At 34.8% G+C, this 14122-nt stretch overlaps 1 protein-coding gene and 1 pseudogene across 2 annotated transcripts in view; one reads left to right on the top strand and one right to left on the bottom strand.

Moving 5' to 3' along the window:
* The window catches only part of LOC147393264 (RNA-binding KH domain-containing protein), a 35902-nt gene extending 27276 nt beyond the window's left edge, over positions 1-8626 (bottom strand). Inside the window, exons 1-3 of one of the 2 annotated variants that reach the window (XM_086454928.1) lie at positions 8355-8626; positions 4729-4951; positions 2969-3045 (exon numbers count right to left, since the gene is read on the bottom strand). In XM_086454928.1, the coding sequence (XP_086311054.1) occupies positions 2969-3045; positions 4729-4939 (288 nt within the window). In that variant the 5' untranslated portion in view covers positions 4940-4951; positions 8355-8626. Of the gene's footprint in view, positions 1-2968; positions 3046-4728; positions 4952-5603; positions 5753-8354 lie in introns of those variants that run through there. The other variant, XM_086454929.1, reaches the window with a different exon arrangement.
* On the top strand, positions 8393-13867 carry LOC147393263 (homeobox-leucine zipper protein ROC2 pseudogene; annotated as a pseudogene).
* The last annotated feature ends 255 nt before the right edge of the window (positions 13868-14122 follow it).

Genomic DNA, 14122 nt, shown 5'->3' with positions numbered 1-14122 from the left:
ACTGATAGGAATTGAGAGAGCCAATGAGGAGAAAAAAGGGTAAGGTCCAAACATTTTTTTTTGTCAAGTGGTTCAAGTGAGCAAAACCCATGTTGAGGTCATTGGTTTGAGACCCCCCCCCCCCCCCCCCCCCCCCCAATAGTAGTACCATGAATTTAAGTCTACCCCATTATGGAGTTGGACCAACCCAGCTTTACAAATTGGTCTGGTGCTTGACAACTCTTAGAGAAATGTCAACTGGTTATATGGAGAGGTTTTGAATGAGTATCAACAATCAAGAGTCCAGCCTTCAGGAAGAAATAAAGAGAAGGTAAAATGTATATTAGAGGGAAGTCAAAAAAACTAGACGTTTTCCTTCTCTTAGACAAAGGACTGGTACATGCAGGCATAATCTTAACGAAAATGATTAATTTGGTCAAAGTTCAAATAGTCCGAATGCTGAGTTTTCACTAGACATAGACAGAAACCCATGTAAGAAAAGTATGAAAGGAATTAATGACTTAAGGGGCTTCGAATAAATCAAAACTAGTTCAGCTATAGCTTTCAAGCAAATACATATTTTTGTCACTATTTGTATTAAAAGGGGACGAATCTCATCAAAAAAATATGAGACAGAATAAAAAGAGACTTTTTAGAGGCTCAATAAATGATAACAGATAATTATCCGGGAACATTTACTTATTAAAAGGAACCTTAAAAATGGCCTTCTAATATCAGACATTTTGACCCAAAAAAGTTGTAATACAAGACTCAGAAAAAATAAACTCTATATAACAGTATACGCTTTACCCATTTTCCTATATATATTTTTTGTCATCTTGAGGAAACTTATTAGACAAGAGAATAATTAAAAACAGAAACTATAATGATAGCAGAGTTCACTAGCAAAAGAACAAAATAAAATGAAGAATGATAATTATATAGCTAGAATTAACTAATAAATGCATAATACTGACCAATTGCGACTATAAATATCAAGATACCAAATACCTACTTTTCCAAATTTGTGTCTTCTCATTTGTTTGACTAATGCGGAATGCAAATCAAGTCAACGGTTCCAACGAAAAAAATTTATTATTTAGGCTTTCACTTAATTGGGTCTAAATTTATCGTTTTATAATTCAGGATTATTTTAGATTAGTTATTTTTTTTTAGTTTTGAATGTTTTAGGACTTTACTTTTATGTTTTTTTGGGCTTATTTTGGTGTTTTATTGGCACATGATCTTAATATAATATTTAGGAGCAGTTTAGTAACATTAGTTTGTCTTTAATTTACGTTTATTAGGGTTGAAAAATTAAGAGAGAGAAAGTTACGAAATTAAGTTATTTATTTAATATTTTATTTTAATAAGGATTCTTGGATTTATTTTCTTTATATATAGATTGTATTTGGATTTTTTTAACAAAGAATAATGGTGAATAAAAATAAAGCTTGAGTTTGATATTCCCAACAATGGGTGTGGTGTGAGACCATTTTACAATGAGTCCAAGATAATATTCTTTTTCTCTATCGATTTCTCTATTTCTTTTTGGGTAAATTACTAAAAGAGGATAAAATATTTTAATATTTACAAAAAAGAATCTATTTTATTAAAAATTACCAAAAACGAATTAAGTCGCTGGACAGTCCAGTGTTTTAACGTGTTAAAATACATTGCTTTACCAAAAATACCCTTTTGATGGTTAAAATGTTGGACTGTCCAATGTTTTAACACCTCACTAATTTAGCCTACATTTAAAATGTTGGATAGTCCAAGGAGTTACTAAAAAGCTGGACAGTCCAGCAACTTAATTCATTTTGGTAAAAACATTTTAAAATAGATTTTTTTCTAATAAATAAAATATTTTACCATCTTTTAGTAATTTTCCCTTTCTTTTTTATTCTTTTATTTTTTTTTTCTTTTAGTTTCTTGTTCTTGATTTTCTTGAATTCTTAATTTTTGAAACTCATTTCTTGAATTCTTGAATTTTTGAAAACCTTTCCCCCGCAACCTTTAACCTTTTCCTCAATCTTTGATCATTTCTCAAGTATCTTAACCTTTAATCCTTACCCTACAAACCTGAACCTTCAATCCTTTCCTTTACCCTATTGAAAATATAGTAATTTATAAAACTTTGCATTTTGCATTTCAATAGCCAATTAGGATTTTGGAAACCCTTTTCCTATTGCCGCACAAATCCTTCGTCAAATTCCAAATCCCAAATCCCAAATCAGATCCCCTAACTACCCATTTTTTCATCTTCTTCCCTCATTGTCCTGCATCCTAGACTCATATCCCCACCCAATGTTTGAAATATTTTTTAAGAGATCTATAAGCAAGCCTCCTCCTATGAGGTATTATGGGGTTACAGAATTCAAATACACCCACATCAATGTACCTATCAACTGAGCTCAAGCCTAGCCCAAAAGCACACAACCCAAGCCTAAAGCTTGTGAAAATTACAAATTAACCAAAATTGAACTCAGCATCTCAAGCTTAGCTTGTATCTGAGTTCAAGCCTGATCACGGACACAAAGGGGGGGTTGCATTAATAAGCTAACTTAAGGGACCTAAGGAAAATGCTAACCTAAACCCATAGTTGAGGCTCTCCATCAACATGACCGTTGGGATGTTAGGAATTCCTTATAAAAATGTATCTCAAGGAAAAAGTATATTAATCCCTGGAAATCAGAACTGATGTCTAGGTAATCTGCATTTTTCCTCTTATCCCAACGGTCATGTTGATGGAAAGAGCCTCAACCATGGATTGAGGCTAGAAAAGTCCGGACCCTAATGATCCATTCACAGACTTATAATGGTAAATTTAACATTATAACTCATAAACAAAGTAATATACTTAATAATAGATCAAAACAAATAAATAAAAATAAGCCATCTAAAAACACCATTTTCATGAGAATAAGAGATCCACTTTAAAAAGCTCACCGCTAAAAGCTTATGTAGATGAACATTTAAGAACACTTACGAGATTGAGCTCACATGAAATGCCATACTGTTTCAGTGCACCTCTCACAATAGGCCAAGCTTCTTGCAAGTACTTCTCTGAAAGGGACCAAAAGACGAAGAAGGCTCACAAATAAGAACCAGAAAACATTTATACATTTTATTGTCACTGAGTAAAAAATAAATAAAGATGATAAAAGAAGTCTTTGCAGGTGACAATAATTCTTGGTAGTTGTTGATAAGTTGGACCTTTGAATGAAATTTATTCACCCAGAAAACTTATAAAACTAATAAGTGAGTCCTACAATCTGATAGAAACACACAGAAACTTATCTAATATAAACACGAAGTCCTTAACATTTTTTTTACAGAATAGAAGACTGATGCATAGATCAGTGATAAATTTAAAGCTACATATGATTTTTCCAGAGCAATTCCTGACTCTACCCTCTTTCATATGTGTCATTTCTCAACCTCCTTCACCCTTATTTCTTGTCCTTTAATCCACCCTTTCCTATGTAGGTATAAGTGTAAGATGGGGTTTTGATCCCAGGTCTCTGGCACTTTCTAACGTGGCAAAGTCCTTTAATCCATCCTTTCCTTCATCTCATCCTTCCTTCTTCTCTCCCAAAAAATAAGCAATAGCCTATCATCCATGTTTCACGATACTCCCTCCCTACACTCCCAGGCCCAAGAAATCCGATTCCATGTAGCAATTTCCAGTATTAATCGCATTTATATGAGAATTTTACCTTTTTCTTAAACTGTATATTATAGGCCGCATCTTTAAAAATACAATTGCAGAAAAATACACATTTTTAACTCATGTTTATTATGGTTTCCACATCCTTGTATAATACAGCAGTAAAAAAAATCCTTTGGAACCTTTCTGAAATAGAAACATATACCCTGTAAAACCTCTGCCAATCATGTATTCATCTTCCAAAACCTAATGAGGTATGTTCTTAGTGATGCAAACAACAAGGACGAAAACAGTGACATAAATGGCAGCATAAGTCAACGACCGACATGAACGTATATGGAGAACATAATGGAGGTTGGAGAAGAGTCTTTGTTCTCTCACACCTTCCGTAATTGAGGGCTTGATCAGATGCAACCAAATTTTATGTGATGTTATTGGTATAGATTAGGCTATTAGCATCATCATCATCAACATTTTCTTCACAAAAAATTCAGTTAAATCTCATTTTCCCAACCCATTGATCAAAGCTTTTATCGTACTTGATACCACCACCGACTCAAGACTTTGAGCCAAAGGGAGTTCAGTTTGATCTCATTTCTTGCTCAGATTCTTCAACTTGGGATCCATCATGGATCACAAAAATTAGGGATCGAGCGGCATAGATACCAAATTGAAACAACCCAATTGTATCACACAGATTAAATCAAATCAAAAATAAAAAGAGGACGAGTAAATAAGAAAATTGATAGATCTGTGATCTATCTGTTTCAGGAGATCAACATGCCTCACGCACTAAAACCTACATTCATATTTAGAACAAATCAACCCCCTTATTTTTTTGATAAATTAATTTATCAAAAAAATAAGGGGGTTGATTTGTTCTAAATCAACCCCCTTATTAATGAAAACATAACCAAAACTAAACACCTAGTAAATTAAGTTGTACAAAAAAAATAATGGGATCATATTCGTGTCAACATGCTTCTACCTAATTTTATTAATGGAACATGAAACTATAACTTCTGAGTGATATAGAAAATAATCAATTAAGTAGTGAGGGTGTTAGTGAGTTGGCTAACCTCTGTATTGAGGAAACAAAGTGGAGAAAGAGCTGGGTTCGAGCAATCCTCCTTCATTCCATGAAGGATCAAACTTTTCAATCTTCCAGTGGTCAATGCTCTCATCATCCCATGGCTTCGGCTTATCGTGTTTCCCCTTATGCTTCCTTAAATTCTCCGTGCGGTTTCCATGCCCACTCTCATTGCCTGCCTCTGTGTCCGAAATCTCCATATTAACCTACCACTGCTTTGTAATGTGCATATCATAGTTAATAATTCAGAAGACAGTACATTAAGTCACAAAAAACAAAGAAAAAGAATATAGACAAAACCCATTTTAGAAAAAACTTGAAACTCATTGAAAGCATCAACAACACTGATAAAAGTTGAAAATGGAAAGAAAACCAAAAAAAAAAAAAAATGTGGGAAACAAAACCTGTTCCAGAACCAAATATAAAACTAAAACCAAATACCCAGTTCAGAAAATAGATCCTAAATCCTCTAATGCTTAGAGAAGTTTAAAAAAATAAAAATCAAACAATACCTAAAATCCCAATTTCAAAAGAAAAAAAACATCAAAATAACAGAAAAAGTAACTCTGCAACCTCTTCAAGTAATCATCATATCACTTCTCGCATTCAAACCCCACCACACATAACTCTGTAATTAAAAACCCATCAACAAAAACTCCTTACCATGAAAAAAGCTCTTGTTTTGATAATGGATTTGGAGAAGTAAAAAAACGGAAATCGATGGAGTATTGGGTGGAAAAAATCAAAGGTTTTTTTGCTAGAGGTTGAAAACGATGGATTCAATATGAGGTTAGAAGAAAAGTGAGTAACAATCGTATATAGCTCGAAGATGACAGATTTTGAGAGATAGAAAGATAAGGGTACCAATAAGTACTCGAACGAAACGCCGGAGAACGTATTCGCCGCAAAGAGGATCACCGAAGAAGATGGTTGCTGCCTGGGGCTTGGGTTGATGGTTCACCATTCTCAAAAGCTCTAAAACCCTAAGTCCCGTTTAATACAACCGTCAAAATCTGCTATAAGAAGCTGGTGTTACAAACAACTGTAAAAAACTGGAATACAGGTCTGTTCTTTACAGAAGCCAGCTCTAGCTCCAGAAGTTGGCTTCTGGAAGAAGTAGAAGCCAGGAGCCTGAAAAGCCATATTCAGCAGAAGCTTATTCGTTATAGAAACACAGAAGTCAGAAAATCCTGTTCATTTTACAGCTTTTTATTGCTGGATTCTAGTAAAATGACCAGAATACCCTTCATGTTGATAATGCACCCAGAATGCACAAAAAATGACTAGAATATAATAAATATATAATTACACTAATATATATATATTTATATTAAAAAATTATTAAAATAATTATTTTCAATTTAAATAAATGTATAAATTTTATGATTTTATCGAAATTTCGGTAACATCTCCTCTTAAAAATGGATATATGAAATTTTACTGATAAAGAAAATACCTGCATAATATACAATTTGATATCTACATAACATCCTATATACAAATCCAACATCCACATAACATCCCATACACAATCTAATATCCACATAACATCCCCATACACATTAACATTCAAACAAATACATATTATACAGAAATCAAAAGTGTTACAATGTCATACAAACAGAGAAAAATAATTTTCCTTAATAACAAATCCAAAATAGATCAAGTTCTATCATAAACAGGCATTGTCATACCACCATAGGCATTATCTTGATATTTAATTTAGGAATTAAATACCGGGTGATAGCGAACCCACGTATTTTCCAAGATAGCTATATTTGAGAACAATTGATAAACTAGAGATAGTATTATATCAACTAAAATTTTACATAAGGATAGCAAAAATGAGAATATTCAGATGAATGAGTTGGGAAAGTACTAAGAAAAACAAATAAAAAATGAATATAATTAAGGAAATTTAGGAATGCCTCCAATAGGAGATAAAATAAGATAATCAACTGAGATGGTTTGGCATATACAAAGGTGACTAATAACAACACTAGTGAGATGCAACATTTTAGTGCAAGATCAAACTATTATAATTGTAAATTGTGCATCACCAATGGATGTGGTACAATTTAAACGTATTTACACTAACCTATTTCTTTCTATGTAGGGGTAAAATAAAAGATCCCAACCGTGAATGAAGTTGATTATTCGCTTGCTGCAGCTTTTCCGCTGTACAAGGCTAAGCAAAATTATTTAATGTCAAAGAGATAAAAGAGTAGAAGCTATTGCTTTTATTACGATTCAAAACAGGCGAGGTTCATTTACAAACCATTTTTCATATAAACCACTAAAGTATTTGGCTCACCAAGATCTGCAATTTGTCTAGCAAAATAGTCTCTATTTCCCAACAGTGGAGATGGAAAAAAGTGCATTTACCCAATACTTATTCTATAAAAGATCCAACAGGTGGCTATCGAGTGAAGAATTGAAATATGTGATATCCAATGCATAATACTATAACAAAACAAGGATATTACTACAATGGCCAAAAGAACCAATGGCTTATATTCATGGTTTCCAATCTCGTTCGAGACCGGGATGACTCGAGCGAATGAGATGGATAGATGTGGCATCTCAAGTCTCAACAGTGTGGAATCTCGCGAGATAAATGAGATGACTTGCAAGAGATTTTCAAAATCTTGTCCAAGCAAATAGAACTCAGACGAGTCAACCCGGAATTTCTATATTTTAATTAAAACAATCATTTTTTTAGAATTTAAATACATATTATCTAAATAAATATGATCTTATGTCTAAACATTTTCTAATCAATAAAATTTATAAAAAAAATTATAATTATTTTCATATAAACATATGTATATGAATAAATAATTGTAAAGCGAGTTTATTGGTTTATCTCGTTCGAGACAACTTAGTCTCGTCCACAAACAAGATGAGACATCAAACCGAATTTTAAAACCATGCTTATATTTCAGGATAACTAATCTATGAAGAAGAATGACATGTTTGCAATGTACACCAAAGTCTTCAACCTTATTGAGAGGGATAGTCTGATACTCCGAAACAGGCTCATCAGAAGGCTTATACCCCTCAGGGTAAGTCCAAAATGCTCCAATTTCTACTTTTTCCAGCAGATACTGTTCTTGTTGGATCAATAACAACTGCCATTAATGACCTATTAATGTCATAAGCTAGTGACACCCTTCATGTAACCCAAAAGAATTATTGTAATTCCTCTACAAATTCCCCTCATATAAAATTGGGTTAGAACCCCACAATCAAAACCAACTACAATGATTCCATAACTTTCCTATAAAGGTTGTGTCCAGCTCTTCCCAAATCTCTACAGCAATTTTCTTACAAGGTTTTTTATTTTTAAGTTTGATTTTCTTTATCCTTGTACCAATCATAGACTTCAGGACGCAGAAACAACAAAACAGAGAAGAGAACTCTACTTAAATACCAAGAAAAAAAAAACCAGAGGAGAAGAAATCCGTAATTGAAAATTCATGAAAGAGAAGTAAAATGGAGAAGGTTTCTACAAATTAACATCAAATAAAGGAAAAATAACAAAATCAAAATCAAAACCAAAACACAGGAAGGAACGAGAGAGAGATCGAAATGTCGAGCTGTCGTGTGGCATACCTGCAGTTTTTGTGAAAATACCGGCTTCTGAAGCACAAATGAACAGCCTCTCTGGTTCTAGGGTTTGTGGAGTGAGAGCTTCAATGGTGGATGACGACGAAAGCTCTTCCGATTTCGTTAAGTGCACAGAGCTTCGTATCTCTCGGTTATAAAACCTAGAAGGCTTGGGGAAGAAGAAGAGATCACAGAGAGGTTGGGACTGCAACGAGAGAGACGCAGAAGGGGTTTACATTCGTTGAAAGTCGATGACGAAAGAGGGTTTAGGTTTTACTTTCGTTGAACATTGAAATAAAGATGGAGGGTATACTGGTCATTATACTTAAGCCGTTTTTGATAACGGGCTTTGCGCAGAACCAAAATTACGAAGCCCACTTTACACGACTCTAAATAAAAGCTACTTTTGGGCTTTTGTTGATTTTCGTGGGAGTCAAAAAATTCAAACGAACGATGTTCAACTAGCTTTTTTGGCTCAAAAGCTAAAGAAGCAAAAAAGAGCTCGCTTCTTAAACTCAAATGAACAGCTCTTAAAAAGTTTGTTTGATAGAGTTTTGTAAAAATGATTTGTTATTTATTTGAATCTGGTAATTATTATTTGATATAACTTCTAGATGTATTAGAATAAAATGACTAAAATACCCTTAATATTAATAATGTACTTAATATATATAAAAATTTATCAGAATACCCTTATAAATATATAATTATATTATATATATATATATATATATATAGGTAGCGTTCAATGGCAAACTTTTTGGCAAAACATTTTCAAACATGGGTTAGAAGTTTTGGAATTGGCTGATTTTTGGTGAGGATGATCTCTACGGTATAGAGATCATCCTCACCAAAAATCAGCCCATTCCAAAACTTCTAACCCATGTTTACAAGTTGAAATATCGTGGATCGTCCATTTTTTGTAAATTATTTTTGATGGGGTTAAAAGTTTTGGAATTGGCTGATTTTTGGCGATGATGATCTCCTCACCGTAGAGATCATCCTCACCAAAAATCAGCCCATTCCAAAACCTCTAACCCATCTTTTGAAAAATGTTTTGCCAAAAAGTTGGCCATATATATAGGGGGCGTTCAATGGCCAACTTTTTGGCAAAACATTTTTCAAAACATGGGTTAGAGGTTTTGGAATGGGCTGATTTTTGGTGAGGATGATCTCTACGGTGAGGAGATCATCATCGCCAAAAATCAGGCCATTCCAAAACTTCTAACCCCATCAAAAACAGTTTACAAAAAATGGACGGTCCACGATTTTTCAGCTTGTAAACATTGGTTAGAAGTTTTGGAATGAGCTGATTTTTGGTGAGGATGATCTCTACGGATCCTCACCAAAAATCAGCCCATTCCAAAACCTCTAACTCATGTTTTGAAAAATGTTTTGCCAAAAAGTTTGCTAAAAAGTTTGCCATTGAACGCTACCCATATATATACATATATATATATATATATATATATATATATATATATATATATATATATATATATATATATTATATATATATATATTATATATATGTATATATATGGGTCCCGTTCGGCACCCTAAGTTTTACCACACACTTTAACAAACGCGTTTTGTCCTACATGGGTTAGAAGTTTCGAAATGGGCTGATTTTTGGTGAGGATGATCTCTATGGTGAGGAGATCATCCTTACCAAAAATCAGCTCATTCCAAAACTTCTAACCCCATCAAAAATAATTTACAAAAAATGGACGGTCCACGATTTTTCAACGTGTAAACATGGGGCTAAACATTTTGGAATGGGCTGATTTTTGGGGAGGATGATCTTCTAATCATAGAGATCATCCTCACCAAAAATCAGCTCATTCCAAAACTTCTAACCCATGTAGGACAAAAAACGTTTGTTAAAGTGTGTGGTAAAACTTAGGGTGCTGAACATTTCCCTATATATATATATGGGTCTCGTTCAGCAACAAACATTTTGGCAAAACATTTTTCAAAACATGGGTTAGAGGTTTTGGAATGGGCTGATTTTTGGTGAGGATGATCTCTACGGTGATCATCGCCAAAATCAGCTCATTCCAAAACTTTTAGCCTCAGTTTACAAGTTGAAAAATCGTGGGCCATCCATTTTTTGTAAACCATTTTTGATGGGGTTAGAAGTTTTGGAATGAGCTGATTTTTGGTGATGATGATCTCCTCACCGTAGAGATCATCCTCACCAAAAATCAACCCATTCCAAAACTTCTAACCCATGTAAGACAATAATGATTGGGCCATTGTTGGGTAAATGGTTGGGTGCCGAACGAGACCTATATATATATAGGGTCGCGTTCGGACGACAAACAAACCTACTCACATCACGACAAACTAATTCAGCCGTCCGATTTTAGCTAGATCTACGGTCCAGATCGGAATTTACTTTACAATCGAAATAAATAAACGAAATTTGTTTATTTACAATTACCTCCCTCTTCGAAAAACCCAAATCGACAAACTCTTCGATCTGTCATCGAAAACACAGATCGAAGAGACGACGATCTATGGACGTTTGAATCAACTTCGTCTCTGCTGATGATGACGATTCCTCTCTGTTAACGACGATCTCTTCCTTTCTGCTAATGACGACGATCTGCTAAAAAATGAATTAAGTCGTCGTTCACGGCTTCTTTCTCACCCTCATCTCTCTGGCGACGAACCCTCCCTCTCTTTCTAATCGACTGTTACTAAATCATCTTCCTCTCTCTCCTCTTTATGCAAAGAAACCCTAATCTAATCTATCTTGCATTCCCTCTCTCTTGGTGACCTATCTCGCATTTAGACGGTGACTCGCCCTCCTCTCTCAGGTGACGACGATAAGAAATCACTCCCCGAAAGTATTTATTTATTTATTTTTAATTTCATGTTCTCAGTTTTATGTATTTATTAATTTAAAAATATAAAGTTTGTTGCAGGGTTAACAGACGACACTAACCCAAATTTGGTCGATGAAATTGCTAAAGGTATGTATTTATTCATTTTTTCATTTATTTATTATTTTATTGCTAAAGGTATGGTGGTTTTATAATTAATTCAAAAGAAATCCAAGATTAATGGTCATACTCGATGTGCTAAAAAATGCTCTGATGTTCAAACACTTGGATGGCGTTTAGATAGGACTCCTTGGCTACTTCTGACTCTTGCGGGGAGTTAGAAGTCATTTGGATAATTTAGATAAACAACTCTTTCGAAGAATTACTCCGCACAAGAGCAAAAAATTGTTCTTTATGAAAAAGTCACTAAAACCTACTTCTCAATTTCGCATCTTGCGGGGAGTAATATTCTAACGGCTCATTTTACCGAAATACCCCTAACTTTATTAATTTTCTACGAAATACCCCTAATTTTACCGAAATACCTCGTTTTATTAATTTTCTACGAAAATACCCCCGTTTTAAACACATTATATTAATATTTAATATTTAAAATATTATATTATATTATATTAATATTTATTATATTATATTATATTAATATTTATTATATTATATTATATTAATATTTATAGTTAAAATGTCAAAAATAGTATAGTTTGAAGCATATTATGATACTAAAAAACAAAAAACAGTAACTAGTACAATATAAGGGTATTCTAGTTTTTTTCTAGAAGTCATCAAAAGTCAGTATGGTTCCCAAATAGACTTTCAGCACAAAAGTACTTCTGCCAAGTACTTCACAGAGTTGATTGCCAAACGCCCTTTCTGCACAGAATTACTTTTCCAACTCCTCCACAGAGTACTCCAGCTCCTGCTATTTGGAACAGTAGTTCTGCTCCTGGTATCCAAACACGCCCTTGGATGCCTGAATCAAGGTATGTGTGTAGGAATGTGCTTTTTAATATCCAGTGATTTAATATTTCAACATTTTGTAAAAAGAGTCAAGGCGTTCCTACAAAGCACGAATTCGGACAGCCTGACTCATCATCAATTTTTCAGCCTGACTCATCATCATGACTCACTAGACAAGACGCGAAGGCATCGAAGAAGGGACCGCAGGCAAGCCCCTCCTAAGATCACTCTCCGGGCCTACTGAGGTAGATAAATCATTGATCATCGAACTTACAGTTGCAGCAATGGAAGAGTTTATAAGAATGACCTAACTAGGGAAACCCTTATGGATGCGTGGCCTTAACGATGCTTATGAGATTCTAAGTGAAGATGAGTACATACAAACATTTCCGAGGGGAATTGGACCAAAACTATGTGGATCGAAATCAGAAGCTTCTCAAGAAACTGCCGTTGTTATCATGAATCACATTAACCTTGTTGAGATCCTTATGGATGTGAATCAGTGGTCCACCGTGTTTTCTAACATTGTTTCAAAAGCAACAACTCTTGAAGTCGTATCAATAGGCGTAGTAGAAAACTATAATGGAGCCCTCCAAATGATGACAACAGAATTTCAAGTCCCTTCACCTCTTGTTCCGACTCGAGAGAGTTTCTTTGTAAGGTATTGTAAACAACATGCTGAGGGAATTTGGGTGGTGGTCGATGTTTCCTTGGATCATTTGCGTCTTAGCCTGATATCGAGATGTCGAAGAAGACCATCAGGTTGTTTAAATCCAAAAAATGCCAACTGGTTACTCCAAGGTTATATGGGTCGAACACGTAGAAGTGGATGATAAAGCAGTTCATAGTATATATAAAACACTGGTTAACTCCAGCCTTGGGTTTGGCGCAAAGCGTTGGATTGCTACCCTAGATCAACAATGTGAGCGCCTTGCAAGTGTTATGGCTAGTAACATACCCGCTGGAGATGTTGGTGTGATCACAAGTCAAGAAGGGCGAAAGAGTATGTTGAAGTTAGCTAAAAGAATGGTGATGAGTTTTTGTTCTGGTATAAGTGCTTCTACTGTTCACACATGGACAACATTATCGGGAAGTGGCGCTGAAGATGTAAGGGCCATGATTGGAAAAAGCATAGATGATCCCGGCAGGCCTCCTGGTATTGTGCTAAGTGCAGCTACTTCTTTCTTGCTTCCAGTCCCACCAAAGGGAGTTTTCAATTTCCTTCGCGATGGGAACTTTAGAAGTGAGTGGGACATTCTTTCTAATGGCGGTGCTGTTCAAGAAATGACACATATTGCTAATGGTAGAGATCCTAGTAACTGTGTTTCTCTACTGCGAGTTAATACTCCAAATTCCAGTCAGAACAACATGTTGATATTACAAGAGAGTAACACCGATGCAACGGGCTCTTTTGTAATCTATGCTCCTGTTGATATTGTTGCAATGAACGTGGTTCTAAATGGAGGAGACCCAGACTGTGTAGCACTCATTCCCCCCCCTGATTTTGCTATACTCCCCGATGGGCTAACAGTAAATAGAGGTAGAATTACTGAAGTTGGGTCTGGTGGATCCCTATGGACTGTCGTATTCCAGATCTTGGTTAACTGTGCTCCAACTGCAAAACTTTCTCTTGGATTTGTGGCAACTGCTAACAACCTCAGTGCTTGCACCATTGAAAGGGTCAAAAGTATCAAGGGACAATGCACGAATTGAGAGGTTTAGCTTATGATAGAAACCTGGCAAGATCAACAAAAAAAGGCAATGAAAAAAAAAAAAAAAAGAATTTCAAAAACCTTTCGAGTTGCACTCAACTTCGATTTGTCAAAACACGATCGAAGAAATAGTCGGATTTCAAAACTCATCAAATTTTCATCAAATCAAAGATCTCACACGAGCTCCGCGCCATCGAGATCAATGAATTAATAAGGCAAAACTCTGTCAGACCCCGTGCTTGAGTAACCATTTTCC

The sequence above is a fragment of the Akebia trifoliata genome, chromosome 10 (genome assembly GCF_017979445.1).
Source record: "Akebia trifoliata isolate Shusen 1 chromosome 10, ASM1797944v1, whole genome shotgun sequence".
Lineage (NCBI taxonomy): Eukaryota > Viridiplantae > Streptophyta > Magnoliopsida > Ranunculales > Lardizabalaceae > Akebia > Akebia trifoliata.
This window is presented reverse-complemented; position numbering and strand designations above follow the sequence as displayed.